The sequence below is a fragment of the Amblyraja radiata genome, unplaced genomic scaffold, assembly GCF_010909765.2.
Source record: "Amblyraja radiata isolate CabotCenter1 unplaced genomic scaffold, sAmbRad1.1.pri scaffold_675_ctg1, whole genome shotgun sequence".
Lineage (NCBI taxonomy): Eukaryota > Metazoa > Chordata > Chondrichthyes > Rajiformes > Rajidae > Amblyraja > Amblyraja radiata.
The window spans coordinates 43,252-70,270 of record NW_022630698.1 but is presented as its reverse complement, the minus strand read 5'-3'; the positions used below and the strand labels follow the sequence as shown (position 1 = coordinate 70,270).

The following is a 27,019-nucleotide window of genomic DNA, read 5'->3' as shown; positions in this document are numbered from 1 at the left end:
GATAGACAGATATAGAGACAGAGAGAGAGACTTGTATTTATACCTATGCATTTCAAATATTTCATGTTCTATACTTTGGCAATTTAACAATGTTTTTTTTTATCATGCCCATAAAGTTTTTAGATTGAAAATTTTAAATTTAATTGAGAGACAGAGAGAGACAGACAGAGAGAGAGAGACAGAGAGAGAGGGAGACAGAGAGAGACAGAGAGAGACAGAGAGAGAGACAGAGAGAGAGACAGAGAGAGAGGGAGACAGAGAGAGAGAGAGACAGAGAGAGACCGAGAGAGACACATATGCACGCACACACTAATTGACATTAACTGACACTAAGAAATTAATATTGAATTGCTAAACTTGCTATTGTGTTGTACTGCTTACAGCTGCAAGAACGTGTAGCATCAATAAAGGGCTATAGGTGTATTGCGAGTTTATGTACAGGGACATATCTATCCATGCACTGTATACTTGTATTTATACTGATGAATTTTAAATATGGATGTTATGTTTTATACTTTGGCAATATAACAATGTTTTTGTCATGCCTATAACGTTTTAAATTGAATTGAATTGAGAAAGAGAAAGACAGTGTGTGAGAATGAGAGTGAGAGAGAGAGAAAGAGAGAGAGAGAGGAGAGAAAGAGAAATAGAGAGAAAGCGAGAGAATGAAAGAGAGAGAGAAAAAGAGAGAGAAAGAGTGAGAGAAAGAGAAAGAGAGTGTGTGAGAGAAAGATAGAAAGAGAAAGAGAGTGTGTGAGAGACAGAGAGTGAGAGTGTGAGAGAGAGAAAGAGAAAGAGAGAGAGAGACATAGAAACATAGAAAATAGGTGCAGGAGTAGGCAATTCGGCCCTTTGAGCCTGCACCGCCATTCAATATGATCATGGCTGATCATCCAACTCAGTATCCCGTACCTGCCTTCTCTCCATACCCCCTGATCCCTTTAGCCACAAGGGCCACATCCAACTCCCTCTTAAATATAGCCAATGAACTGGCCTCAACTACCTTCTGTGGCAGAGAATTCCACAGATTCACCACTCTCTGTGTGAAAAATGTTTGTGTGAGCGAGAGCGAGAGAGAAAGAGAGAGAAAGAGAAAGAGAGTGTGTGAGAAAGAGAGAGGAACCCCTGATTTTCAAGAACTAGATGATACATCAAAACTAAGAATAATCCTTGGCTTTTTGTTTTTTCCCCCGATCTACTTATTTTTTATTTTGATTGCTGTTTTTCTTACTTTGTTTTATTCATGGTGATGGTGTTGCACCGTTTTGAAAATATCTCTTAAAAATCAATAAAAATTTAAGTGAAAAAAAAAAGAATAATCCTTGGCGAAGGAAATACGGCACATCTTGGTGCACAATACGTAACAGCATGCCATAACCTGAGAGACGGTGAATGACTAACTTGCACATATGTACGCACATACTAATCGACATTAACTAACAGTAAGAAATTAATATTGAATTGCTAAACTTGCTATTGTGTTGTACTGCTTACAAGAACGTGTAGCATCAATAAAGGGCTATAGGTCTAGTGCGAGTTTATGTACAGGGACATATCTATCCATACACTGTATACTTGTATTTATACTGATGCATTTCAAATATGTAGGTATGTTGCAAAGCCTACCTGAAGCGTCGCTGAAAATCTGTCCCAGCCCGTGTGCGCGATTTTGACGCCGTTTAGAGGATGGGCGGGTTTAAAACGCGATTTTCCCTAGGCTGTTCAAATCGAGGATGTTCAGCCGAGTTAATTATTAACGAAAAATCGCTGGAAGATTCCGTTGCTTTAGCTATTATTACTTTTAAGGGCTTTATATAATTGTTATAGTAGTTTAAAAATTAACCTCTAAACCCCCGACCGCCGGCAACGGGTCGATCTCATACAGGGGACAACAGAAGGTAGGCTGTTTATTTTTACATTAAAAAGGGCTTCTTAAGATCCCTTTATACAAAGTTTAATATTGCGAGTAGCTAAATTTGGGCCCCCATTATATCCCGCAGTATTTTTCTGGGCATTTGAGGGCACAAATCTAGCCGCAATGTGAACGTTCTAAACCAGCGCGTTCACAGGAATCCCACTAGAAAGCTGATTTAAATTGACTTTAATTTACAGCAATTACACACTAAATTCCTTCCATTTGGCCTATAAATTAATGTAAATGAGATTTAAAAATCATGTTTTATTGTGAATTATTTGTGAATATTATTTGGACACTTAGGCTATTTAAAAATGTTAATTATTTATTAAGAAATAGATAGATGTTTAGATCTAGTAATTGAAGTTTGAAATTAGCTCCAATTGGGTAACTAACTAATTATATGCTTTAATTTCAGGTCATCCAAGTAAGATTGTTTTATGTTTGTTTCAGAATGCTTCAATCTATGATTACTGAAAATTTCATTCAGTTCTCTTAATTTTTTAAGAAAGTTATGGGCTTTGACTGTCCACGATCACAGCTTTTTTGTTATGTCCATAGAAAATCAATAGGGAACAAGATGCTAATTTCCGAGTATGAAAATGGCCATAACATTTGAAATACTTGAGATATGAAAGTGAATTAGGTGTCAAATTAAACTTATTTTTATGCTTTATCTGATGGGATAAATTGCAGACTTGATTTTTAAAATCTCAAAATGTTGTAACATTGCTAAAATATGTATGTCATGTTTTATACTTTGGCAATATAACAATGTTTTTTTATCATGCCAATAAAGTTTTTAAATTGAAATTGAATTGAATTGAGAGTGAGAGAGAGAGAGTGTGAGAATGAGAGAGTGAGCGACAGAGACAGAGAGAGGGAGACACCCACGCCCAACACGACTCCCCTCACCCCCCACCACCCATCAGCATCAGCCGAGATTGATGCTCGTGTTACGGCGGCGGCGGGACCCGACCCCCCCCCCCCAGACCCACATCCTGAAGAAACCTGGACCCCGGACCTGAGTCCCCCCCCGCCCTGATCCACAGGAGCCTCTCACCCCGGCCCGGCCCGGCCCGGCCTCCCCGGGTCCTCACCGCTCATCCCCGCCTACAGGAGCATCGGCGCTCGGCCCGGCTCGCCTGGCCTGGCCTGGCCTGGCCTGGCCTGGCCTGGAGGACCGTGTGTGTGATCCGCTCACCCGCCTGGAGGACCGTGGATCCCGCCATGGAGTGGATGCTTCACCCCCCCCCCCTTAATCTTCACCCCCCTCCCACTACTCCCTCACTTAACCCTCCCCCCCCCCTCCCTCTCTCTTCTCCCCCTCACTCTCTTCCCCCATCTCCCTCCCTCTTCCTCTCCCCCCCAGCTCTTTCTCCATCTCAAATCTGCCTCACTCCTTCTCTCCATCCCAAACCTGTCCCCTCACTCACACCCCACTCACTACCCCACCCAACCCTCTCCCCCCACTCTCCCCAGCTCTGTCCCCTCCTCTCCCTATTTCAAATCTGCCTCACTCCTTCTCTCCATCCCAAACCTGTCCCCTCACTCCCTTCTCCTCCTCCCCCAACTCTCTCCCTTCACTACCTCCCTCCCCACTTAATCCCCCCACACACCCTCACACCCTCCACCCTTCCCCACTTAACCCCCCTCCCCCCAACACACCCTCACTCTCACTCCCTCACCACCCACACACACACTCACTCCCTCACCACCCACACACACACTCACTACCCCACTTAACCCCCCACTCTCTCCTCCTCACACCCTCCACCCTCCTCTCTCCCTCCCCTTAATCTTCACCCTCCCCCTCACTCACTCCCCCACTTAACCCCCCTCCTCCATGCTCACTACCTCCTCACTCCCAGTTCTGTTCCCTCCTCTCTATCTCAAATCTGCCTCACTCCTTCCTCCCTTCCTCCCTCCTCCTCCCCCTCCTCCTCCCCCCTCCTCCTCCTCCCTCCTCCCCCTCCTCCTCCCTCCCACCTCCCCCCCTCCTCCTCCCCCCCTCCTCCTCCTCCATCCCCCCTCCTCCTCCCTTCCCCCTCCTCCTCCTTCCTCCCCCCCTCCTCCCCCTCCTACTCCGCCCCCCTCCTCCGCCCCCCTCCCCCACCTCCCTCCTCCCTCCTCCCCCCTCCTCCTCCTCCTCCTCCTCCCTCCCCCTCCTCCTCCCCCTCCTCCTGCTCCTCCCCCTCCTCCTCCTCACCCCCCCCTCCTCCTCCTCCTCCCACCCTCTCCTCTCTCCCCCCTCCCACCCCACAACCCCTCCCTCTCTCCCTCTTCCCCCTCTCACACACTCTCTCCCCCCCCCCCTCTTCCTCCCCACCACCGATGTCAGGCTAACTGGTCTATAATTCCCTGTTTTCTCTCTCCCATCTTTATTATAAAGTGAGATAACATGGTCCAGAAGGTACTGGACCTTTGACTAGTCTCCTGTTATGTAAGGATTTTGTAACTAATGTTTGTGATCGATGAACTCTTGCCATAGAGGGAGTACAGAGAAGGTTCACCAGACTGATTCCTGGGATGTCAGGACTTTCATATGAAGAAAGACTGGATAGACTCGGCTTGTACTGGCTAGAATTTAGAAGATTGATGGGGGATCTTATAGAAACTTACAAAATTCTTAAGGGGTTGGACAGGCTAGATGCAGGAAGATTGTTCCCCATGTTGGGGAAGTCCAGAACAAGGGGTCACAGTTTAAGGATAAGGGGGAAATCATTTAGGACCGAGATGAGAAAAACATTTTTCACACAGAGAGTGGTGAATCTCTGGAATTCTCTGCCACAGAAGGTAGTTGAGGCCAGTTCATTGGCTATATTTAGTCGTCAAGTCAAGTCACATTTATTTATATAGCACATTTAAAAAACAACTCTCGTTGGCCAAAGTGCTTTACATTTGTTATAAGAGGGAGTTTGATGTGGCCCTTGTGCTTTACATTTGTTTAAGAGGGAGTTAGATGTGGCCATTGTGGCTAAAGGGATCAGGGGGTATGGAGAGAAGGCAGGTACAGGATACTGAGTTGGATGATCAGCCATGATCATATTTATTGGCGGCTCGAAGGGCCAAATGGCCTACTCCTGCACCTATTTTCTATGTTTCTATGAGGGTTAGGATGGGGGGGATGGATGGAACAAGTCAGGTGGGCTAGAGAGAAGGGAGGGAGTGAAGGGATGAAGGGAGCAGGGCTAGAGAGGAGGAAGGGAGTGAAGGGATGGAGGGAGCAGGAATATAGAGGAGAGAGGGAGGGTGTGAAGGGAGGGAGGGAGCAGGGCTAGAGAGGAGGGAGGGAGTGAAGGGATGGAGGGAGTGAAGGGCTAGAGAGGAGGGAGGGAGTGAAGGGATGGAGGGAGCAGGGCTAGAGAGGAGGGAGGGAGTGAAGGGCTAGAGAGGAGGGAGGGAGGGAGTGGAGGGAGCAGGGTTAGAGAGGAGGGAGGGGCTGAGGGAACACAGTGGTGTCAATCGGGTGTGGGACATAAAAACTGACTGCAAAAGTTTTTATAGGTATGTGAAGAGGAAAAGATTAGTTAGAACAAATGTAGGTCCTTTGCAGTCAGAAACAGGCAAATTGATCATGGGGAACAAGGACATGGCAGACCAATTGAATAACTACTTTGGTTCTGTCTTCACTAAGGAAGACATAAATAATCTGCCGGAAATAGCAAGGGACCGGGTGTTAAATGAGATGGAGGAACTGAGTGAAATCCAGGTTAACCGGGAAGTGGTGTTAGGTAAATTGAATGGATTAAAGGCCGATAAATCCCCAGGGTCAGATAAGTTGCATCCCAGAGTACTTAAGGAAGTAACCGCAGAAATAGTGGATGCATTAGTGATAATTTTTCTAAACTCTTTAGATTCTGGAGTAGTTCCTGAGGACTGGAGGGTAGCTAATGTAACCCCACTTTTTAAAAAGGGAGGGAGAGAGAAAACGGGGAATCACAGACCACTTAGTCTAACATCGGTGGTGGGGAAAATCCTGGAGTCAGTTATTAAAGATGGGATAGCAGCACATTTGGAAAGTGGTGAATTCATTGGACAAAGTCAGCATGGATTTATGAAAGGTAAATCATGTCTGACAAATCTTATAGAATTTTTCGAGGATGTAACTAGTAGAGTGGATAAGGGAGAACCAGTGGATGTGTTATATCTGGACCTTCAGAAGGCTTTCGACAAGGTCCCACATAAGAGATTAGAATACAAACTTAAAGCACATGGTATTGGGGGTTCAGTATTGATGTGGATAGAGAATGGCTGGCAGGCAGGAAGCAAAAAGTAGGAGTAAACGGGTCCTTTTCAGAATGGCAGGCAGTGACTAGTGGGGTACCGCAAGGCTCAGTGCTGGGACCCCAGCTATTTACAATATATATTTATGATCTGGACGAGGGAATTGAATGCAACATCTCCAAGTTTGCGGATGACACGAAGCTGGGGGGCAGTGTAAGCTGTGAGGAGGATGCTAGGAGGCTGCAAAGTGACTTGGATAGGCTGGGTGAGTGGGCAAATGCATGGCAGATGCAGTATAATGTGGATAAATGTGAGGCTACCACTTTGGTGGCAAAAACAGGAAAGTAAACTAATATCTGAATGGTGGCCGATTGGGAAAAGGGGAGATGCAACGAGACCTGAGTGTCATGGTACACCAGTCATTGAAAGTAGGCAAGGTACACAAAATTGCTGGGGAAACTCAGCGGGTGCAGCAGCATCTATGGAGCGAAGGAAATAGGCGACGTTTCGGGCCGAAACCCTTGTTCAGACTGATGGGGGGTGGGGGAAAGAAAGAAGGAAAAGGGGAGGAGGAGGAGGAGCCCGAGGGCGGGCGGATGGGAGGGTGGGAGGAGACAGCTAGAGGGTTAAGGAAGGGGAGGAGACAGCAAGGGCTAGCCAAATTGGGAGAATTCTATGTTAATGCCATAAGGACGCAAGGTCCCCAGACGGAATATGAGGCGCTGTTCCTCCAATTTCCGCTGTTGCTCACTCTGGCAATGGAGGAGACCCAGGACAGAGAGGTCCGATTGGGAATGGGAGGGGAAGTTGAAGTGCTGAGCCACCGGGAGGTCAGGTAGGTTATTGCGGGCTGAGCGGAGGTGTTCGGCGAAACGATCGCCCAACCTACGCTTGGTCTCACCGATGTAAATCAGCTGACATCTAGAGCAGCGGATGCAGTAGATGAGGTTGGAGGAGTTACAGGTGAACCTTTGTCGCACCTGGAACGACTGCTTGGGACCTTGGATGGAGTCGAGGGGGGAGGTGAAGGGACAGGTGTTGCATTTCTTGCGGTTGCAACGGAAAGTGCCCGGGGAGGGGGTGGTGCGGGAGGGAAGGGAAGAATTGACGAGGGAGTTGCGGAGGGAGCGGTCTTTGCGGAAGGCAGACATGGGGGGAGATGGGAAGATGTGGCGAGTGGTGGGGTCACGTTGGAGGTGGCGGAAATGGCGGAGGATTATGTGTTGTATTTGCCGGCTGGTGGGGTGAAAGGTGAGGACCAGAGGGACTCTGCCCTTGTTGCGTGTGCGGGGATGGGGAGAGAGAGCAGTGTTACGGGGTATGGATGAGACCCTGGTGTGAGCCTCATCTATGGTGGCGGAGAACGAGAATGACAGTGCTGGCTCGAAGGGCCGAATGGCCTAATGCAACCCTGTAACTAATGCTGCACCTCCTCTATGATCTTTGGTCTTGGTGTCTCTGCAGCGACCCCTGTCCTATTGACAGGGTTGGTTCCCCTGGGTTTGACTGCGCTGGGTCCTAGTGCCCGTCAGTCCCCCTCAAACAAGTCACATTTATTTCTATAGCACATTTAAAAAACAACTCTCGATGGCCAAAGTGCTTTACATTTGTTCTAAGAATAGTATAAAGAAACAAACGACATACATATACGACGTCTGGCGTGCACAGCCTAAAGTTCTAGTTCAAGTTTACTGTCATGTGTCCCTGATAGTAGCAATGTTACAACATTTTGAGATTTAAAAAATCAAGTTTGCAATTTATCCCATCAGATAAAGCATAAAAATAAGTTTAATTTGACACCTAATTCACTTTCATATCTCAAGTATTTAAAATATTATGGCCATTTTCATACTCGGAAATTAGCATCTTGTTCCCTATTGATTTTCTATGGACATAACAAAAAAGCTGTGATCGTGGACAGTCAAAAGCCCATAACTTTCTTAAAAATTAAGAGAACTGAATGAAATTTTCAGTTATCATAGATTGAAGCATTCTGAAACAAATATAAAATAATCTTACTTGGATGACCTGAAATTAAAGCATATAATTAGTTAGTTACCCAATTGTAGCTAATTTCAAACTTCAATTACTAGATCTAAACATCTATCCATTTCTTAATAAATGATTAACATTTTTAAATAGCCTAAGTGTCCAAATAATATTCACAAATAATTCACAGTAAAACATGATTTTGAAATCTCATTTACCTTAATTTATAGGCCAAATGGAAGGATGTTAGTGTTCAATTGCTGTAAATGAATGTCCATTTAAATCAGCTTTCTAGTGGGATCCTGTGAACGCGCTGGTTTAGAACGTTCACATTGCGGTAGATTTGTACCCTCAAATGCCCAGAAAAATACTGCGGGATATAATGGGGCCCAAATTAGCTACTCGCAACATTAAACTTTGTATAAAGGGATCTTAAGAAGCCCTTTTTAATGTAAAAATAAACAGCCTGCCTTCCGTTTTCCCCCTGTATGTGATCCGACCCGTTGTCGGCGGTCGGGGGTTTAGAGGTTAATTATTAACCTACTATAACAAGTACAGAAAGCCCTTAAAACTAAAAATAGCTCCAGCTACGGAATCTTCCAGCGATTTTTCGTTATTAATTAACTAGGCTGAAAAACCTCTATTTGAACAGCCTAGGGAAAATCGCGTTTTAAACCCGCCCCCCTCTAAACGGCGCCAAAATCGCGCACACGGGCTGGGACAGATTTTCAGCGATATTCAGGTAGGCTTTGCAACATACCTACTGATAGGACAATGACATTCTTGCTTTGTTTCAGCACACAGAACATAGAACATTGACAACAAAACACATGAATAAATAAAGTGCAAAATAACAGATAATGGGTTATTAATGTTCAGAGTTTTGTCCGAGCCAGGTTTAATAGCCTGATGGCTGTGGGGAAGTACACAAAAATGCTGGAGAAACTCAGCGGGTGCAGCAGCATAAAAACCTAGAAACATAGGAAATAGGTGCAGGAGTATAGGCCATTCGGACTTTCGAGCCTGCACCGCCATTCAATATGATCATGGCTGATCATCCAACTCAGTATCCTGTACCTGCCTTCTCTCCATACCCCCTGATCCCATTAGGCACAAGGGCCACATCGAACTCCATCTTAAATATAGCCAATGAACTGGCCTCAACTACCTTCGGTGACAGAGAATTCCACAGATTCACCACTGTATGTGTGTGGAAAAAAAATGTTTTTCTCATCTCGGTCCTAAAAGACTTCATTCACCCTTATCCTTAAACTGTGTGTGACCTTGTTCTGGACTTCCCCAACATCGGGAACAATCTTCCTGCAATTAGCCTGTCCAACCCCTTAAGAATGTTGTAAGTTTCGATAAGATCCCCCCTCAATCTTCTAAATTCTAGCGAGTACAAGCTGAGTCTATCCAGTATTTCTTCATATGAAAGTCCTGCCATCCCAGGAATCAGTTTGGTGAACCCTCTCTGTACTCCCTCTATGGCAAGAATGTCTTTCCTCAGATTAGGAGACCAAAACTGTATGCAATACTCCAGGTGTGGTCTCACCAAGACCCTGTACAACTGCAATAGAACCTCCCTGCTCCTATACTCAAATCCTTTTGCTATGAAACAGAGACAATAGGCGCAGGAGGAGGCCAGCACCGCCCATTCATTGCGATCATGGCTGATCGTCCCCTATCAATAGGGACAAAAGTTTAGGGGTAACATGCGGGGGAACTTCTTTACTCAGAGAGTGGTAGCTGTGTGTGGAATGAGCTTCCAGTGGAAGTGGTGGAGGCTGGCAGGTTCGATTTTATCATTTAAAAATAAATTGGATCGGTATATGGACGGGAAAGGAATGGAGGTTTACATAGAAACATAGAAAATAGGTGCAGGAGTAGAGGCCATTCGGCCCTTCGAGCCAACACCGCCATTCACTGTGATCATGGCTGATCATCCCCTATCAGTACCCCGTTCCTGCCTTCTCCCCATATCCCCTGACTCCACTATCTTTAAGAGCCCTATCTAGCTCTCTCTTGAAAGCTTCCAGAGAACCGGCCTCCACCGCCCTCTGAGGCAGAGAATTCTCTGGGTGGAAAAGTGTTTCCTCGTCTCCGTTCTAAATGGCCGACCCCTTATTCTTAAACTGTGTGTGTGTGGCCCCTGGTTCTGGACTCCCCCAACATCGGGAATTGCTTGCTTGCCTCGCCTTTTTTAAAAGTTTGTGTTCACAAAATGAATTTTGGTTGTCAGGTGGCTGCTGCCCAATTGTTTGCCTCGCCTTTTAAAATTAGAACGTCAGCGAACTCTGTGAACTTTCTCTCTCCTTCAGTGTCTCGGCTACGGGGAGATCTCAGCCGAGCTGAAAGAAGCTTTGCTGAACTGAGCGCAGGATTTCTGGAGTTGAACGACAGCCTCCGGCGATCTGACGAGCGATATCTGGCCCTGAACTCCACGCTAGACATCTGCGTGTACGAGAACTCGAGGCTGAATCTCTCGGGCCAAAGTTGCACTGGGAATCTTACCGTCTCGATGGCGAATCTCTCTGCCTATCGCTCCCTCCACTCCGAATCCCTCCAGGAGGTTAGCCATCTGAAGAGCGAAATCCAGAACCTTAACGGAACCAATATCCAGCTCTGTAGAGATGTCCAGAGCTATCTCCAAAGAGTGAAAGGTGAGTAGCTCTCTAATCTACTGACAGAGCCCAACTTGCCCACACCGGCCAACGTGCCCCATCTACACTAGTCCCAGTCCGACCAACATGTCCCATCTACACTAGTCCCACCCCGACCAGCATGCCCCATCTACACTAATCCCACCCCGGCCAACATGCCCCATCTACACTAGTCCCACCCGGACCAACATGCCCCATCTACACTAGTCCCACCCCGACCGACATGCCCCATCTACACTAGTCCCACCCCGACCGACATGCCCCATCTACACTAGTCCCACCCCGACCAACATGCCCCATCTACACTAGTCCCACCTGCCTGCGTTTGGCCCATATCCCTCCAAACCTGTCCTATCCATATTCAATCTTTCCCCCCCCCTCTTACCTTAAACCCATGTCCTCTGGTCCTCGATTCCCCTACTCTGGGCAAGAGACTTTAGTTTAGTTTTGGAGGGAGAAAGAGGGGAGAGGGAGAGAGAGGGAGGGAGAGAGAGAGAGGGTGAATGTGAGAGAGAGGGAGAGTGTGTGTGAGAGAGAGAGAGCGGGTGAGAGAGAGGGTGAATGTGAGAGGGAGTGTGAGAGAGAGAGAAAGAGAGAGAGGGAGAGTGTGAGGGAGAGAGGATGAATGTGAGAGAGAGAGGGAGAGAGGGTGAATGTGAGAGAGAGGGGGGAGAGGGTGAGTGTGAGAGAGGGATAGTATGTGTGTGTGTGTGTGAGAGAGAGAGAGAGAGCGAGAGAGAGAGAGAGAGAGAGAGAGAGAGGAGAGAGGAGAGAGGAGAGAGAGAGAGAGAGTGGTGGAGAGGGTGAATGTTACAGAGTGTGTGTGTGAGAAAGAGAGAGGGAGAGAGAGAGAGAGCGAAGGTGAATGTGAGAGAGAGTGTGAGAGAGGGAGAGGGGGGGGGGAGGAATATTGTGTGTGAGAGAGAGAGAGAGAAGATATTTTAGTTTAGGGGAGAAAGGAGAGAGGGAGAGACAGAGAGAAAGAGGGAAATCTGAAGAAGGGTCTCGACCCGGAATGTCATCCATTCCTTCTCCCCAGAGATGCTGCCAGTCCCACTGAGTTACTCCAGCACTTTTGTGAGTGATGTGTCTTTGAGACTAACTGATAAACTCTTTATTAACCAGTAGAGAATGTCTGCGCTCCAGGGTGGAACTTGTTCAAAGATAAGTGTTACTTCATCTCGGCCAAGAAAATAACATATGACAACGCAAAACGGGCGTGTGAAGTCAGGGGGGCGAAACTCCCAGAGATCAACTCAAACGAAGAGAAGGTCAGACACACACACTCATGCACACACGCTCGCACACACGCACACACACACGCACGCACGCACACACGCACACACACACACACACTCATGCACACACGCTCGCACACACACGCACACACACACACACTCATGCACACACGCTCGCACACACACACACACACACACACACGCACGCACACCCACGCGCACACACGCACACACACGCACACACACACGCACGCACACACACGCACACGCACACACACACACACGATCGCGCACACGATCACACACACACATATATACACACACAAAATATCAAGCAAATCAATTTTATTCCCCAGAATTCCCTCTTAAATATAGCCAATGAACTGTGGCCTCAACTACCTTCTGTGGCAGAGAATTCCACAGATTCACCACTCTCTGTGTGGGAATTTTTTTCTTTCTGGTCTCGGTCCTAAAAGACTTCCCCCTTATCCTTAAACTGTGTGTGGCCCCTTGTTCTGGACTTCCCCAACATTGGGAACAATCTTCCTGCATCTAGCCTGTCCAACCCCTTAAGAATTTTGTACGTTTCTATAAGATCCCCCCTCAATCTTCTAAATTCTAGCGAGTACAAGCCGAGTCTATCCTGTCTTTCTTCATATGAAAGTCCTGACATCCCAGGAATCAGGCTGGTGAACCTTCTCTGTACTCCCTCTATGGCAAGAATGTCTTTCCTCAGATTAGGAGACCAAATATGATCATATTGAATGGCGGTGCAGGCTCGAAGGTCCGAATGGCCTACTCGTGCACCTATTGTCTATTGTTTGAATGGGATGTTTTCCACATCTCCGCTACACTGTAAAGCTGTGTGTTGGTTCACAAGGCAATGTCTTCCTTCACATTCAATTGTCACCTGATGGGTCTATTAATAATGATTATTCCAGGGCTACAGAGTTTGTGATCGCCTGTCTACAACATGGCTGAAGCTGGTGACTGGGGAGGTGATTCAGTGGCCTGTACAGCAAAGGAACAAAAAGGTTTGTGATCCTTCTGTGACTTATATATGATGCCCTGACAGTGGGTGTACACCTGATGCAAGAAATGAGGTTCACACTGAAGTGGGAATAGGGAAGGGGGTGAGCCCCGAGAGTTGACATCTACAGGGGCATCACAGTCACAGGTGGGCGGATGCAGGATGATAAATCAGCCCTCTTTTTGGAAACAAATGATCTGAGTTGCTGCAAAAGTGACAATCCTGGCCACACACTCATCTCCCCGCTACCTTCAGGGTACTGATTGGGGATGATCAGCCGTGATCACATTGAATGGCGGTGCTGGCTCGAAGGGCCGAATGGCCTACTCCTGCACCTATTGTCTATTGTCAAACTTCCATGAGTGCATGAGAAAAATATTTGAGGAAGGACATCCTTGTGATTGAGGGAGCCAAGCGTAGGTTCACCCCATTGTTCGAAGGGCTGAATGGCCTACTCCTGCACCTATTGTCTATTCCCTGTGGCCCAGCTAGAGAACATGTTCAGGTGTGATGAATGGTGTGGGAGCGGGGACCGTTCACTGCCAATACGTGATGTTAAAACTGCATCTTTTTCTCATACACTCATGTAAGTTTGACAATAGACAATAGGTGCAGGAGTTGACCATTCGGCCCTTCAAGCCAGCACCGCCATTCACTGTGATCATGGCTGATCATCCCCAATCAGTACCCCATTCCTGCCTACTCCCCATATCCCTTGACTCCACTAACCCCTAGAGCTCTATCTAACTCTCTCTTAAATCTATCCAGTGATTTGGCCTCCACTGCCCTCTGTGGCAGGGAATTCCACAGATTCACAACTCTCTGGGTGAAAATGTTTTTTCTCACCTCAGTCTTAAATTACCTCCCCTTTATTCTAAGACTGTGTGTGGCCCCTGGTTCTGGACTCGCCCAACATTGGGAACATTTTTCCTGGATCTAGCTTGTCCAGTCCTTTTATGATTTTATATGTTTCTTTAAAATCTCCCCTCATCCTTCTAAACGGCAGTGAATACAAGCCTAATCTTTTCAATCTTTCCTCATATGACAGTCCCGCCATCCCAGGGATTAATCTGGTGAACCTACGCTGCACTGCCTCAATCACAAGGATGTCCTTCCTCAAATTAGGAGACCAAAACTGTACACAGTACTCCAGATGTGGTCTCACCAGAGCCCTGTACAACTGCAGAAGAACCTCTTTACTCCAATACTGAAATCCTCATGTTATGAAGGCCAACAGGCCAAAACTGCACACTATACTCCAGATGTGGTCTCACCAGAGCCCTATACAACTGCAGAAGAACCTCTTTACTCCAATACTGAAATCTTCATGTTATGAAGGCCAACAAGCCAAAACTGCACACAATACTCCAGATGTGGTCTCGCCAGGGCCCTGTACAACTGCAGAAGAACCTCTTTGCTCCTGTACTCAACTCCTCTTGTTATGAAGGCCAACAGGCCAAAACTGCACACTATACTCCAGATGTGGTCTCGCCAGGGCCCTGTACAACTACAGGACCTCTTTGCTCCTGTACTCAACTCCTCTTGTTATGAAGGCCAACAGGCCAAAACTGCACACAATACTCCAGGTGTGGTCTCACAATGCACCCATGGAAGTGTGAAGTGAGGGCCAGTGGTGAAAGATTTCTCAGATGATGTTTTCCTTCCCCTCCTGTGTTCACAGATATAAACTCGGCAATCTCTGCTTTCATGTCAAACTGCGATGATCACCAGCTCTTACAGTTGACGAGATTCTACCGGGACCGACTGGAGCAGGCGATTGAAGAGAGTGTGCAGGGAGTTAGCCTCATGGTAATGAGCACGGATCACTTCACTTGGCAAGAGTGTCACGTAAGTGTAACGGACGCAGATTATGTGTTGCTTCTAAATTTAACACAGACTGAGAGAACCAATGTAAAGGAATATCTGGGGCCCATGTTGATCAAAGTCACAAAGGAGTGTGGAGATGCAGCAACACTGAGCCTGTATTTGACCGACACCAGCTCACAGCTCCAACACAATTCACCAATTGTCTTCAATTCCCATGTTTAGCCACATTTGGGCAAGTGACTTCCAGTGATAGAAACATAGACAATAGGTGCAGGAATAGGCCATTCGGCCCATCGAGCCTGCATCGCCATTCAATATGATCATGGCTGATCATCCAACTCAGTATCCTGTACCTGCCTTCTCTCCATACCCCTTGATCCCTTTAGCCACAAGGGCCACATCTAACTCCGTCTTAAATATAGCCAATGAACTGTGGCCTCAACTACCTTCTGTGGCAGAGAATTCCACAGATTCACCACTCTCTGTGTATGAAAAAAAATGTTTTTCTCATCTCAGTCCTAAAAGTTTTCCCCTTTATCCTTAAACTGTGACCCCTTGTTCTGGACTTCCCCAACATCGGGAACAATCTTCCTGCATCTAGCCCGTCCAACCCCTTAAGAATTTTGTACGCTTCTATAAGATCCCCCCTCAATCTTCTAAATGCTAGCGAGTACAAGCCGAGTCTATCCAGTCTTTCTTCATATGAAAGTCCTGCCATCCCAGGAATCAGTCTGATATTAAAAAAAGGCTCAGTGGGGGAGGACCGCAGTCTTGGGTCCTTCCGCTGCTGGACATGGGGGGCAGGGTGTGGTGGAGACGCCCCTCAAAAATAAGGGAAGGGATTCCACGCCAGTGGGCCACATGAGTGGCAAGGGTGGGGGATAAATGTGTGTAAACATTATTGAATGTATGTATAGCCTCCGAGAATGTTGGATGGAGTCTTGTAATGATCATCTATTGGATATATTTATTTCTCAAATAAAGTATATTTTGAAATTTAAAAAAAAGGAATCTTTAGAAAGGACACAATCGTGACTTTTACAAGATATTCAGACGGGAATGTAATAGGAAGGGTTTAGTTTAGTTTAGTGACACAGCAAGGAAACATAGAAAAAACGTGCAGGAGTAGGCCATTCGGCCCTTCGAGCCAGTACCACAATTCAATATGATCATGGCTGACCATCCAAAATCAGTACCCCGTTCCTGCTTTCTCCCCATATCCCTCAATTCCGTTAGCCCAAAGAGCTAAATCTAACTCTTGAAAACATCCAGCGAATTGGCGTCCACTGCCTTCTGTGGCAGAGTATTCCCAGATTCACAACTCTCTGGGTGAAAACGATTTTCCTCATCTCAGTCCTAAATGGCCAACCAAATATTCTTAAACTGTGTGGCCCCTGGTTCTGGACTCCCCCCAATATCGGGAACATTTTCCTGCATCTAGCCAGTCCAATCCCTTTAGGATTTATATGTTTCTATAAGATCTCTTCTCATCCTTCTAAATTCCAGTGAATACAAGCCCAGTCGATCCATTCTTTCATCATATGTCAGTCCCGCCATCACGGGAATTAACCTGGTGAACCTACGCTGCACTCGCTCAATAGCGAGAATGTCCTTCCTCAAATTAGGAGACCAAAAATCAAATAAAAGAGATGTTTAAAACATAATTCTGAGACATGTGACTGTAATGGTTCAGCATTTTTATCTCTTTGTTTACAAATGCAACAAATCCAAATCCTCTGCAGAAAACATGTAATGATATAAAAATAGTATCAGGATTAATCTTGCACCTGCTCCACTATTAGATGACCATGACTGATTAGTTTTAGTTTAGTGTAGTTTAGAGACACAGCGCGGAAACAGGACCTTCGGCCCATCGAGTCAGCGCCGACCAGCGATCCCCGCACACTACACACACCAAGTCAAGTCAAGTCAAGTCACTTTTATTTCTATAGCACATTTAAAAAACAACTCTCGTTGACCAAAGTGCTTTACATTGGTGGAGGTACTAACGTTATACAACAGTGGTTCATAGATTAAGTACATACATAAATACATACATATAGCCCTCCCTCAGAGGATGTCAAGAAAGGCTTGAGAGTAAAGATGAGTTTAAGTCTCGACTTAAGAGTCGATGGAGGGGGCAGTTCTGATGGGAAGAGGGATGCTGTTCCACAGTCTAGGAGCTGCAACCGCAAAGGCACGATCGCAACAGGTCCTTCGGCCCACCATGTCCATGCCAGCCCTTTTTTCAGCCCATCTATTGGTATGATTGTATAATTGCCATGTGTACCAGAATTCAGTGTTTGCCCGCAACCCAGGCAAGTCGTACTGTATAAGGTCATAAGAGATAGGAGCAGAATTAAGCCATTCGGCCCATCAAGTCTGCTCCACCATTCAACCATGGCCGATATATCTCTATCTCCTAACCCCATTCTCCTGCCTTCTCCCCAGAACCTCTGACACCAGTACAAATCAAGAATCTATCCGTCTCAGCCTTAAATAATCCGCCGACTTAGCCTCTACAGTCTACTGTGGCGAAGAATTCCACAGATTCACCACCCTCTGACTGAAGATGTCCTTCCTCATCTCCTTCCTAAAAGAACATCCTTTAATTCTGAGGCTGTAATCTCTAGTTAGACTCTCCCACTGGTGGAAACATCCTCTCCACGTTCACTCTATCCAAGCCTTTCACTATTCTGTATGTTCACCCCTCATTCTTCTAAACTCCAGCGAGTACAGGCCCAGTGCTATCAAACGGACATCAAATGTTAACCCACTCATTCCTGGGATCATTCATGTAAACCTCCTCTGGACCCTCTCCAGAGCCAGCACATCCTTCCTCAGATATGGGGCCCAAATTTCCTCACAATATTGAGTACAATATATACTGAGAGTCATGGGAGAGGGAGACACAGAAATACCTTTCTGTCCTGAGCCTCCTTCACTGTTAGAGTCAGGCCCAACGCAAATTGGGGAACAGCACCTCATATTACGCTTGGGCAGCTTACATCGGTACGATTATCGACTTCTCTAACTTCGTAGCCTTCCTTTCCCTCTGTCTCCATCCCTCCTCTTTCCTATTCTACAACCAGTCTGACCGTCCTCTTGACGGTCTTGTGGGAACGAGCAACAGACACGGAATTCCGTACCTGGGTTCTGTCCGCTGGTCGAGTATCGACTGACAAACACTCAGGGAGCCAGTGTCCTCATCCTCAGCGGCCGTCACTGTGTGGAGAACACAAATGTGTAGAGGGGTAGATTAGCATTTGGAAACAGAAATAAAATAAGGAAGTATTCTTTTATCAGCAAACGGTTAAGTAAGTAAGTAATTAAGTTTATTGGCCAAGTATTCACATACAAGGAATTTGCCTTGGTGCTCCGCACACAAGTAACAACATGACATACAGTGACAGTTACGAATAACTCAGAAAACACTAAACAATAATAATGATAAAACATTAATGATAAAACATCATTGATCAAGCATGTGAACCAACAAAATACCAGATCAAAGGGAGGCTACAGATTTTTGGCTGTTGAGTAGAGCAACTACTCATGGATAAAAACTGTTTTAATGTCTGGCTGTGGCAGCTTTGACAGTCCGGAGTCGCCTTCCAGAGGGAAATGATTCAAAGAGTATGTGGCCAGGGTGAGAGGGGTCAGAGATGATCTTGCCCGCTCGCTTCCTGGCCCTTGCAGTGTACAGTTCATCAATGGAGGGAAGGTTGCAGCCAATAACCTTCTCAGCTGATCGAACGATTCATTGCAGCCTCCAGGTGTCGTGCTTGGTGGCTGAGCCAAACCAGACCATGATGGAGAAGGTGAGAACAGACTCTACGGTGGCCGTGTAGAATTGGACCATCATTGCCAGTGGCAGATTGTGCTTCCTCAGCTGCCATAGGAAGTACATCCTCTGTTGTGCCTTTTTGACTGTGAAGTCGATGGTAGCCCCCCACTTAAGGTCCTTGGAGATGATGGTTCCCAGGAACTTAAAAGACTCCACAGATGTGACTGTGGTGTTGTTGATGGTGAGTGGGGCTCGGGAGGGAGAAGATCTCCTAAAGACTACAATCAATTCCACTGTCTTAAGAGCATTGAGCTCTAGGTTGTTGCGATGGCACCAGGACGCCAGCTGTGACAACTCCAGGACAACTCCTGTCTGTAGGCAGATTCCTCCCCATCCTGGATCAGTCCAATCAGGCTTGTGCCATACACAAACTTGAGACGCTTGACAGAGGTGTGTGTGGAGGTGCAGTCGTTGGTGTACAGAGAGTAGAGGAGAGCGCCTTGCGGTGCTCCTATGCTGAGCGTTTGCGGGTCCGAGATGTGCTTTCCCAGCCTCACATGCTACTTCCAGTCTGTCAGGAAGCTGGCGATCCACCGACAGAGAGGTTCAGGCACAGTCAACTCGGAAAGTTTGGAGTGTAATAGCACTGGCACAATGGTGTCGATTGCAGAGCTAAAATCAACAAACAGGATCCTTGCATAGGTCCCCTGGCGGTCTAGGTGCTGTAGACTGAAGTGCAGGCCCAGGTAGACTGCTTCATCCACAGATCTATTGGCCCGATATGCAAACTGCACAGGGTCCAGCAGGGGGATCATGATATTTTTCAGCTTGGCCAGCACAAGCGTTTCAAGTGTCTTCACGACTACAGAGGTCAGTGTAGTCGTCAAGACAAGTAATCCTTGCCTTTTTGGGTACAGGGACAATAGTGGAGACTTTGAAGAAGGCAGGGACAGTACATGTTTGCAGGGACTGCTTAAAAATGTCTTTATAGACCATTGATTGGCACAGAGCTTAAGAGTAGAGGGGGAAACATTGTCAGGTCCTAGAGATTTACGTCTTTTTTGTCTTCTGAAAAGCCACTCCGCCTCCTGATTAAGTGATGTTGCTCAGCAAGGAGGGTGTGGGTAATTGGGTGTGAAGTGGTGATTGCAGGGGGGTGGGTGTAGAAGGGCCCAGTCTTTGCAGACTGAGGTCAGGCTGTGAATGGCTGTGAAGTGTTGGTTGGGGTGGGAAATGGTCCAGTCGTTTCATAATGTAGTCTTGCCTTAAGTAGATGTAAAGTGATGAATGGGAAGGAGAGGGTGCAGGGTCGATTCTTTGCAGACTGGGGTCTGGCTGTGTTAGTTGGGGAGGGCGGGAGGGGGAGTGGGGGAGAGGGTACCAGGGTTACGTTTATGATTTTCAAACAGGTAGTAAACTCATTCAGGCCGTTGGTCAGTTGACGATTGTCCAAAGAGCGGGGCGCTTTCATCTTGTAGCTGGTAATTTCTTGCTAGCCCTTCCAAACGGAAGACGAGTCACTAGCTGAGAACTTGCTCTGCAATTTCTTAGAGTACCTTTCCTTGGCAGCTCTGATTCCTCTTCTCAGCTTGTACTTGGCCTGCCAATAGAGGCCTGCATCCCCGCTCCTGTAGGCCTCCTCTTTAGACCGTCGAAGCTGTCTGAGTTCTGCAGTGAACCAGGGCTTGTTGTTGTTGAACCATGTCCGGGTCTTGGTGGGAATGCAACTTTCCTCGCAAAAGCTGACATATGATGATACAGTGTCCGTATACTCATCGAGGCTTGTGGTGGCTTCCCTGAACACATTCCAATCCGTGCAGTCAAAGCAGGATTCACCAGACTGATTCCTGGGATGTCAGGACTTTCATGTGAAGAAAGACTGGATAGACTCGGCTTGTACTCGCTAGATTTTAGAAGATTGAGGGGGGATCTTATTGAAACTTAAGGGGTTGGACAGGCTAGATGCAGGAAGAATGTTCCCGATGTTGGGGAAGTCCAGAACATGGGGTCACAGTTTAAGGATAAGGGGGAAATCTTTTAGGACCGAGATGAGACAAACATTTTTCACACAGAGAGTGGTGAATCTGTGGAATTCTCTGCCACAGAAGACAGTTGAGGCCAGTTCATTGGCTATATTTAAGAGGGGGTTCGATGTGGCCCATGTGGCTAAAGGGATCAGGGGGTATGGAGAGAAGGCAGGTACAGAATACTGAGTTGGATGATGGTCTCTGGTCTCTACACCCCTCCCTGTCTAATTGGAGGTATTTAATCTAACAGGTGTGCCAGCTTCCTGTTCCACAGTGCCATGGTTAGGTTGCTGATTTGGATAAGACTGCACTGATTCAAGAATTGTTTAGGGAAGAACTGCAGATACTGGTTTGGACAGGCAGCATCTCTGGATAGAAGAAGGGTCTTGACCCGAAACATCACCCATACCTTCTCTCCAGAGATGCTGCCTGAGCCGCTGAGTTAATGATTCAAGAATGTCTGGAATTGTGCAAGGCAAGTTTGCTCAACTAATTATGCAAAGTTTTATAATAAATTAGCAGAGGGTCAGAACCAAGAACAGAGAACAGCACAGGAACAGCCCCTTCGACCTAAAATGTTCGTGCCGAACATAATGCCAAATTAACCTCCTTTGCCTGTACATAATCTGGAATTCTGCATTCCCTGCATGTCCATGTGCCTATCTAAAGGCCACCAAACACCACTATCACCGCTGCATCGAAAAATCACCCCTAGGCACCACCACTCTCTGGGTGAAAAATAATCCCCACACATTTTAGATCTCGTTAAGTTTAGAAATACAGCGTGGAAACAGGCCCCTCGGCCCACCCAGTCCGTGCCAACCAGCGATCACCCGTTCACACACTAGTTCTATGTTTAGTTTAGAGATACCGTGCGGAAACAGGTCCTTCGGCCCATCAAGTCCGTGCCAACCAGCGATCCCTGCACAGTAACACCATTCGATACACACAAGGGACAATTTTACATTGAAACCAAGCCAATTAGCCTATAAACCCGCACGTCTTTGGAGTGTGGGAGGAAACCGAAGATCTCGGAGAAAATCCACGCAGGTCACGGGAAGAACGTGCAAACTCCGTACAGACAGCACACGTAGTCGGGATCGAACACAGGTCACTGGAGCTGTGAGGCAGCAACTATACCGCTGCGCCACCATGCCACCTCTTTTAGCTTCCTCCCCCTCTGAGTTTAATTGGCCCCGTAAGTTATTCCTGGTGTATGAGTAAGAGTCATGGAATCAGTGAAGTGGCAGAGACTTGAGAGGCCCAACATCCTCTTGCTTCACGAGGAAGTGGACAGAAGTAGTAACAGGAAACTTTGTGTGAAAAATGAAAATGTCCTTTTTACAGAAGGGAAAATGTATCAAACAGCTCCCCAAAGCTGAGGATGCAGAACAGTCCCTTTATTAATCAAGAAAGCAAAGTGCTGGAGGAACTCAGCGGATCTGCGGAGGGAGTGGACTAGTATCACCAGTTCCTTCTTTCCACAAATGACATTTCAGATTGAGTCCAGACTGAAGGAGTAGGGTAGAAAACTGGAAAAGCAAGGTCATAGTCAGAGTGATACCACGTGGAAACGGGCCCTTTGGCTCAACCTATCCACACCGGCCAACATGTCCCAGCTATACTAGTCCTACCTGCCCACGTTTGGTCCATATCCCTCCAAACCTGTCCTACCCATGTACCAGCCTGTTTCTTAAACATTGGGATAACTAAGCCTCAACTACCTCCTCTGGCAGCTTGTTCCATGCACCAAACACCCTTTGTGAAAAAGTTACCCTTCAGATTCCAGTTAACCTTTTTCCCCCTCTCACCTTTAATCAATGTCCTTTGGTCCTCGATTCACCTACTCTGGTCAAGAGACTCTGTGTGTCTACCCGATCTATTCCTCTCATGAGGAAAAAGTTACCCCTCAGATTGCAATTAACATTTTTCCCTCTCACCTTAAATCAATGTCCTTTGGTCCTCGATTCACCTACTCTGGGCAAGAGACACTGTGTATCTACCCGATCTATTCCTCTCATGATTTTATGCATCTGCATAAGATCACCCCTCATCCTCCTGCGTGCAAGGAACAGTATCCCAGCCGACCCATTCCTGGCAACATCCTCATACATCTTCTCCGTACCCTTTCCAGCTGAAAACATCTTTCCTATCACACGGTGCCCAGAACTGAATGCACATATTCTAAATGCGGCTTCACCAACGGCTTACACAACTGCAAAATTACCTCCCGATTTCTAAACAGTGCAAACTGCGTGAGCAGGTGTGAATGGATCAAAGCCTGGCAAGTGATAGTGGATACAGGTGAGAGGGGCAGATGATTAGACTAGGTGGGTGAATCTAAGTACAGAGGTCACAGTCACAGAATTGAAGGACATTCTTTTGGGAAAGCGATAAGAAGGAATGTCTTCGGTCAGAGGATGGCGAGTGTGGAATTATTTGCCACAGAGGCTGTGGAGGCCGTCAATTAATATTTTTTTAGGTACAAAATACACCAGATAGATTCTTGATTAGTACGGGTGTCAGGGGTTATGGGGAGAAGGCAGGAGAATGGGTTGAGGGGGAAAGATAGACCAGCTATGATTGAATGTCGCTGTAGACTTGATGGGCCGAATGGCTTAATTCGGCTCCTATCATAAGGTCATCAGGAATAGGAGTAGAAGAATGTCTTTTAATTCTGAGGCTGTGACCTCTACTCCTAGACTCACCCAATGGTGGAAATATCCTCTTAACATCCACTCTATCCAAGCCTTTCACTATTCTGTATGTTTCAATGAGGCCCCCCCTCATTCTTCTCAACTCCAGCGAGAACAGGCCCAGTGCCAACAAGCGCTGATCATAGGTTAACCTCCTGATTACCATATAACCATATAACAATAATAGCACGGAAACAGGCCATCTCGGTCCTTCTAGTCCGTGCCAAACACTTATTCTCCCCTAGTCCCATCTACCTGCACTCAGACCATAACCCTCCATTCCTTTCCCGTCCATCTACCTATCCAATTTTTTTTTTTTTTAAATCGAACCTGCCTCCACCACTTACACTGGAAGCTCATTCCACACAGCTACCACTCTGAGTAAAGAGGTTCCCCCTCATGTTACCCCTAAACTTCTGTCCCTTAATTCTCAAATCATGTCCTCTTGTTTGAATCTTCCCTACTCTCAATGGAAAAAGCTTATCCACGTCAACTCTGTCTATCCCTCTCATCATTTTAAAGACCTCTATCAAGTCCCCCCTTAACCTTCTGCGCTCCAAAGAATAAAGACCTAACCTGTTCAACCTTTCTCTGTAACTTAGTTGCTGAAACCCAGGTAACATTCTAGTAAATCTCCTCTGTACTCTCTCCATTTTGTTGACAACCTTCCTATAATTTGGCGACCAAAACTGTACACCATACTCCAGAATTGGCCTCACCAATGCCTTGTACAATTTTAACATTCCTGGGATCATTCTTGTAAACCTCCTCTAGACCCTCTCCAGAGCCAGCACATAATTCCTCAGATACTGTGCCCAAAATCGCTCACAATATTCCAAATGCGACCTCACCAGCACCTTATGGAGCCTCAACATTATACCCCTGTTTTTGCATAAAAGCCCTCTTGAAATAAATGCTAGCGTTGACTTTGCTCTCTTGCCTGTGTGTGTGGATGTAATTATGTGAAGCACTTTGGGGTCAATGCAAGTTGACTAAAAATGTGCTATATAAATAAAGAAATTTAAAGAAATTTAAATTTAAATTTTACTACTGTCATCACTATAATTTATGAAGTGGGAGAGACTCGAGAGGCCCAACGACTTCTTGATATATGAGGAAGTGGACAGAAGTTGTAACAGGAAATTTAGTGCTAAAAATGAAAATGTTCCTTCACAGAATGAAGGGAAATGTATTCATTTGCTTCCTCACGTCTGAGTTCCCCAGAGGTGAGGGTGCAAAACCTCTATTAATTGAGGAAACAAAGTTCTGGAGGAACTCAGCGGATCTGTGGGGGTTAGACACAAAATTCTGGAGTAACTCAGCGGGATGGGCAGCATCTCTGTAGAGAAGGAATGGGTGACGTTTCGGGTTGAGGCCCTTCTTCAGACTGAGAGTCAGGGGAGAGGGAAACGAGAGATATAGTCGGTGAAAAAATGAGAAAATAATTTTTTACACAGAGAGTGGTGAATCTGTGGAATTCTCTGTCACAGAAGGTAGTTGAGGCCAGTTCATTGGCTATATTTAAGAGGGAGTTAGATGTGGCCCTTGTGGCTAAGGGGATCAGGGGGTATGGAGAGAAGGCAGGGATGGGATACTGAGTTGGATGATCAGCCATGATCATATTGAATGGCGGTGCAGGCTTGAAGGGCCAAATGGCCTACTCCTGCACCTATTTTCTATGTAATATAGAGAGATATATAAAACAAATGAATGAAAGATATCCTAAAACAGTAACAATGGTAAAGGAACCAAGCCATTCTTCTTTCGTGTGGCGTGCACGGCCTAAATTCTTTATCCAAAACTGCCGTCGCGACATCAACCGCTTCAACTTCTCCACTCCCCTGTCTCACTCCAATCTCTCCCCCCCCCCCCATGAACGTACAGCCCTCGACTCACTCCGCAACAACCCAGACTGGGTTATCAAACCCGCCGACAAGGGAGGTGCCGTGGTAGTCTGGCACGTCGATCTCTACAAAGCTGAGGCCACGCGCCAACTCTCGGACAACTCCTCCTATTTACCCCTGGACAATGACTCCACTGACGAGCACCAGGCCACTATCTCTAGCACCATCGCCGACTTCATCAACTCCGACGCCCTTCCCCCCCGAACCTCCAACTTCATCGGTCCCCAGCCCCGCACGGCCCAATTTTACCTTCTCCCCAAAATCCACAAACCTGACTGTCCTGGCAGACCCATTGTCTCTGCCTGTTCGTGCCCCACCAAACTCATTTCCACATACCTTGACTCCATACTATCCCCCTTGGTTAAATCCCTCCCGACCTATGATCAAGACACCTCAGACACTCTCCGTCGTCTCCGCACATTCCATTCTCTAGGCCCCCATCCTCTCATCTTCACCATGGACGTCCAGTCACTCTACACCTCCATCCACCACCAGGATGGTCTCAAAGCCCTCCGGTTCTTCCTCGACCGGTGGAGCAACCTAAGCCCGGCCACTGATACTCTCCTCCGCCTAGCTCAATAACTTCTCGTTTGACTCCTCCCATTTCCTCCAAATACAAGGCGTAGCTATGGGCACACGCATGGGCCCCAGCTACGCCTGCCTCTTTGTTCGAGGCGTATCATGGCCCCATCCCCGACCTCTACCTCCGCTACATCGACGACTGCTTTGGTGCCACCTCCTGCACCTGCACACAACTGACTGACTTCATCCGCTTCACCACTAACTTTCATCCGCACTCAAATAAACCTGGACCATTTTCGACACTTCCCTACCATTCCTTGACCTTACTATCTCCATTACAGGTGATAGACTTCTGACCGACATCCACTATAAACCCACTGACTCCTACGGCTATCTTGACTACTCTTCCTCCCACCCTGCTTCCTGTAAGGACTCCATCCCCTATTCCCAATTCCTCCGTCTACGCCGCATCTGCTCCCAGGATGAGGTTTTCCACACCAGGGCCTCACAAATGTCCTAATTCTTCAGGGAACGGGGGTTCCCCTCCCCCACTATAGATGAGGCTCGCACCAGGGTCTCTGCTCTCTCTCCCCATCCCCCCACTCGCAACAAGGGCAGAGTCCCCCTGGTCCTCACCTTTCACCCCACTAGCCGTCACATACAACAAATAGTCCTCCGTCAGTTTCGCCACCTCCAACGTGACCCCACCACTCGCCACATCTTCCCCCTTCTGCCTTCCGCAAAAACCGCTCCCTCCACAACTCCCTTGTCAATTCTTCCCTTCCCTCCCGTACTACCCCCTCCCCGGGCACTTTCCCTTGCAACCGCAAGAGATGCTACACCTGTCGCTTTACCTCCCCCCTTGACTCCATTCAAGGACCCAATCAGTCGTTCCAGGTGCAACAGATGTTCACCTGCACCTGCTTCAACCTCATCTATTGCATCCGCTGCTCTAGATGTCAGCTGATCTATATCGGTGAGACCAAGCGGAGGCTTGGCGATCGTTTCGCCGAACACCTCCGCTCGGTCCGCAATAACCAACCTGACCTCCCGGTGGCTCAGCACTTCAACTCCCCCTCCCATTCCCCATCCGACCTCTCTGGCCTGGGTCTCCTCCAGGGCAGAGTGAGCAACACCGGAAATTGGAGGAACAGCACCTCATATTCCGCTTGGGGAGTCTGCATCCTGGGGGCA

General features: G+C 47.2%; 1 protein-coding gene and 1 long non-coding RNA gene across 2 annotated transcripts in view; both read left to right on the top strand.

The window, feature by feature from the left end:
- The first annotated feature begins 10,402 nt into the window (after positions 1-10,402).
- On the top strand, positions 10,403-12,946 carry LOC116970246 (versican core protein-like). The gene is made up of 3 exons (XM_033016928.1): positions 10,403-10,794; positions 11,923-12,084; positions 12,894-12,946. The coding sequence occupies exons 1-3, from the start codon at positions 10,653-10,655 to the stop codon at positions 12,944-12,946; spliced, it is 357 nt and encodes a 118-aa protein (XP_032872819.1). The 5' UTR covers positions 10,403-10,652.
- A 31-nt stretch (positions 12,947-12,977) lies between these two features.
- The window catches only part of LOC116970248, a 27,532-nt gene continuing 13,490 nt past the window's right edge, over positions 12,978-27,019 (top strand). The window contains exons 1-2 of the long non-coding RNA XR_004411079.1: positions 12,978-13,066; positions 14,744-14,859. This is a non-coding gene — a long non-coding RNA (uncharacterized LOC116970248). The remainder of the gene's footprint in view (positions 13,067-14,743; positions 14,860-27,019) is intronic.

What these genes read in the sequence shown, in the direction of transcription:
- LOC116970246 (XM_033016928.1), top strand. Translation starts at nt 10,653, where the DNA reads ATGGCGAATCTCTCTGCCTATCGCTCCCTCCACTCCGAATCCCTCCAG. An exon ending in CTATCTCCAAAGAGTGAAAG is followed by an intron (nt 10,795 to 11,922) that starts GTGAGTAGCTCT and finishes ATTAACCAGTAG; the next exon opens with AGAATGTCTGCGCTCCAGGG. An exon ending in GGTCAGACACACACACTCAT is followed by an intron (nt 12,085 to 12,893) that starts GCACACACGCTC and finishes TACACTGTAAAG; the next exon opens with CTGTGTGTTGGTTCACAAGG.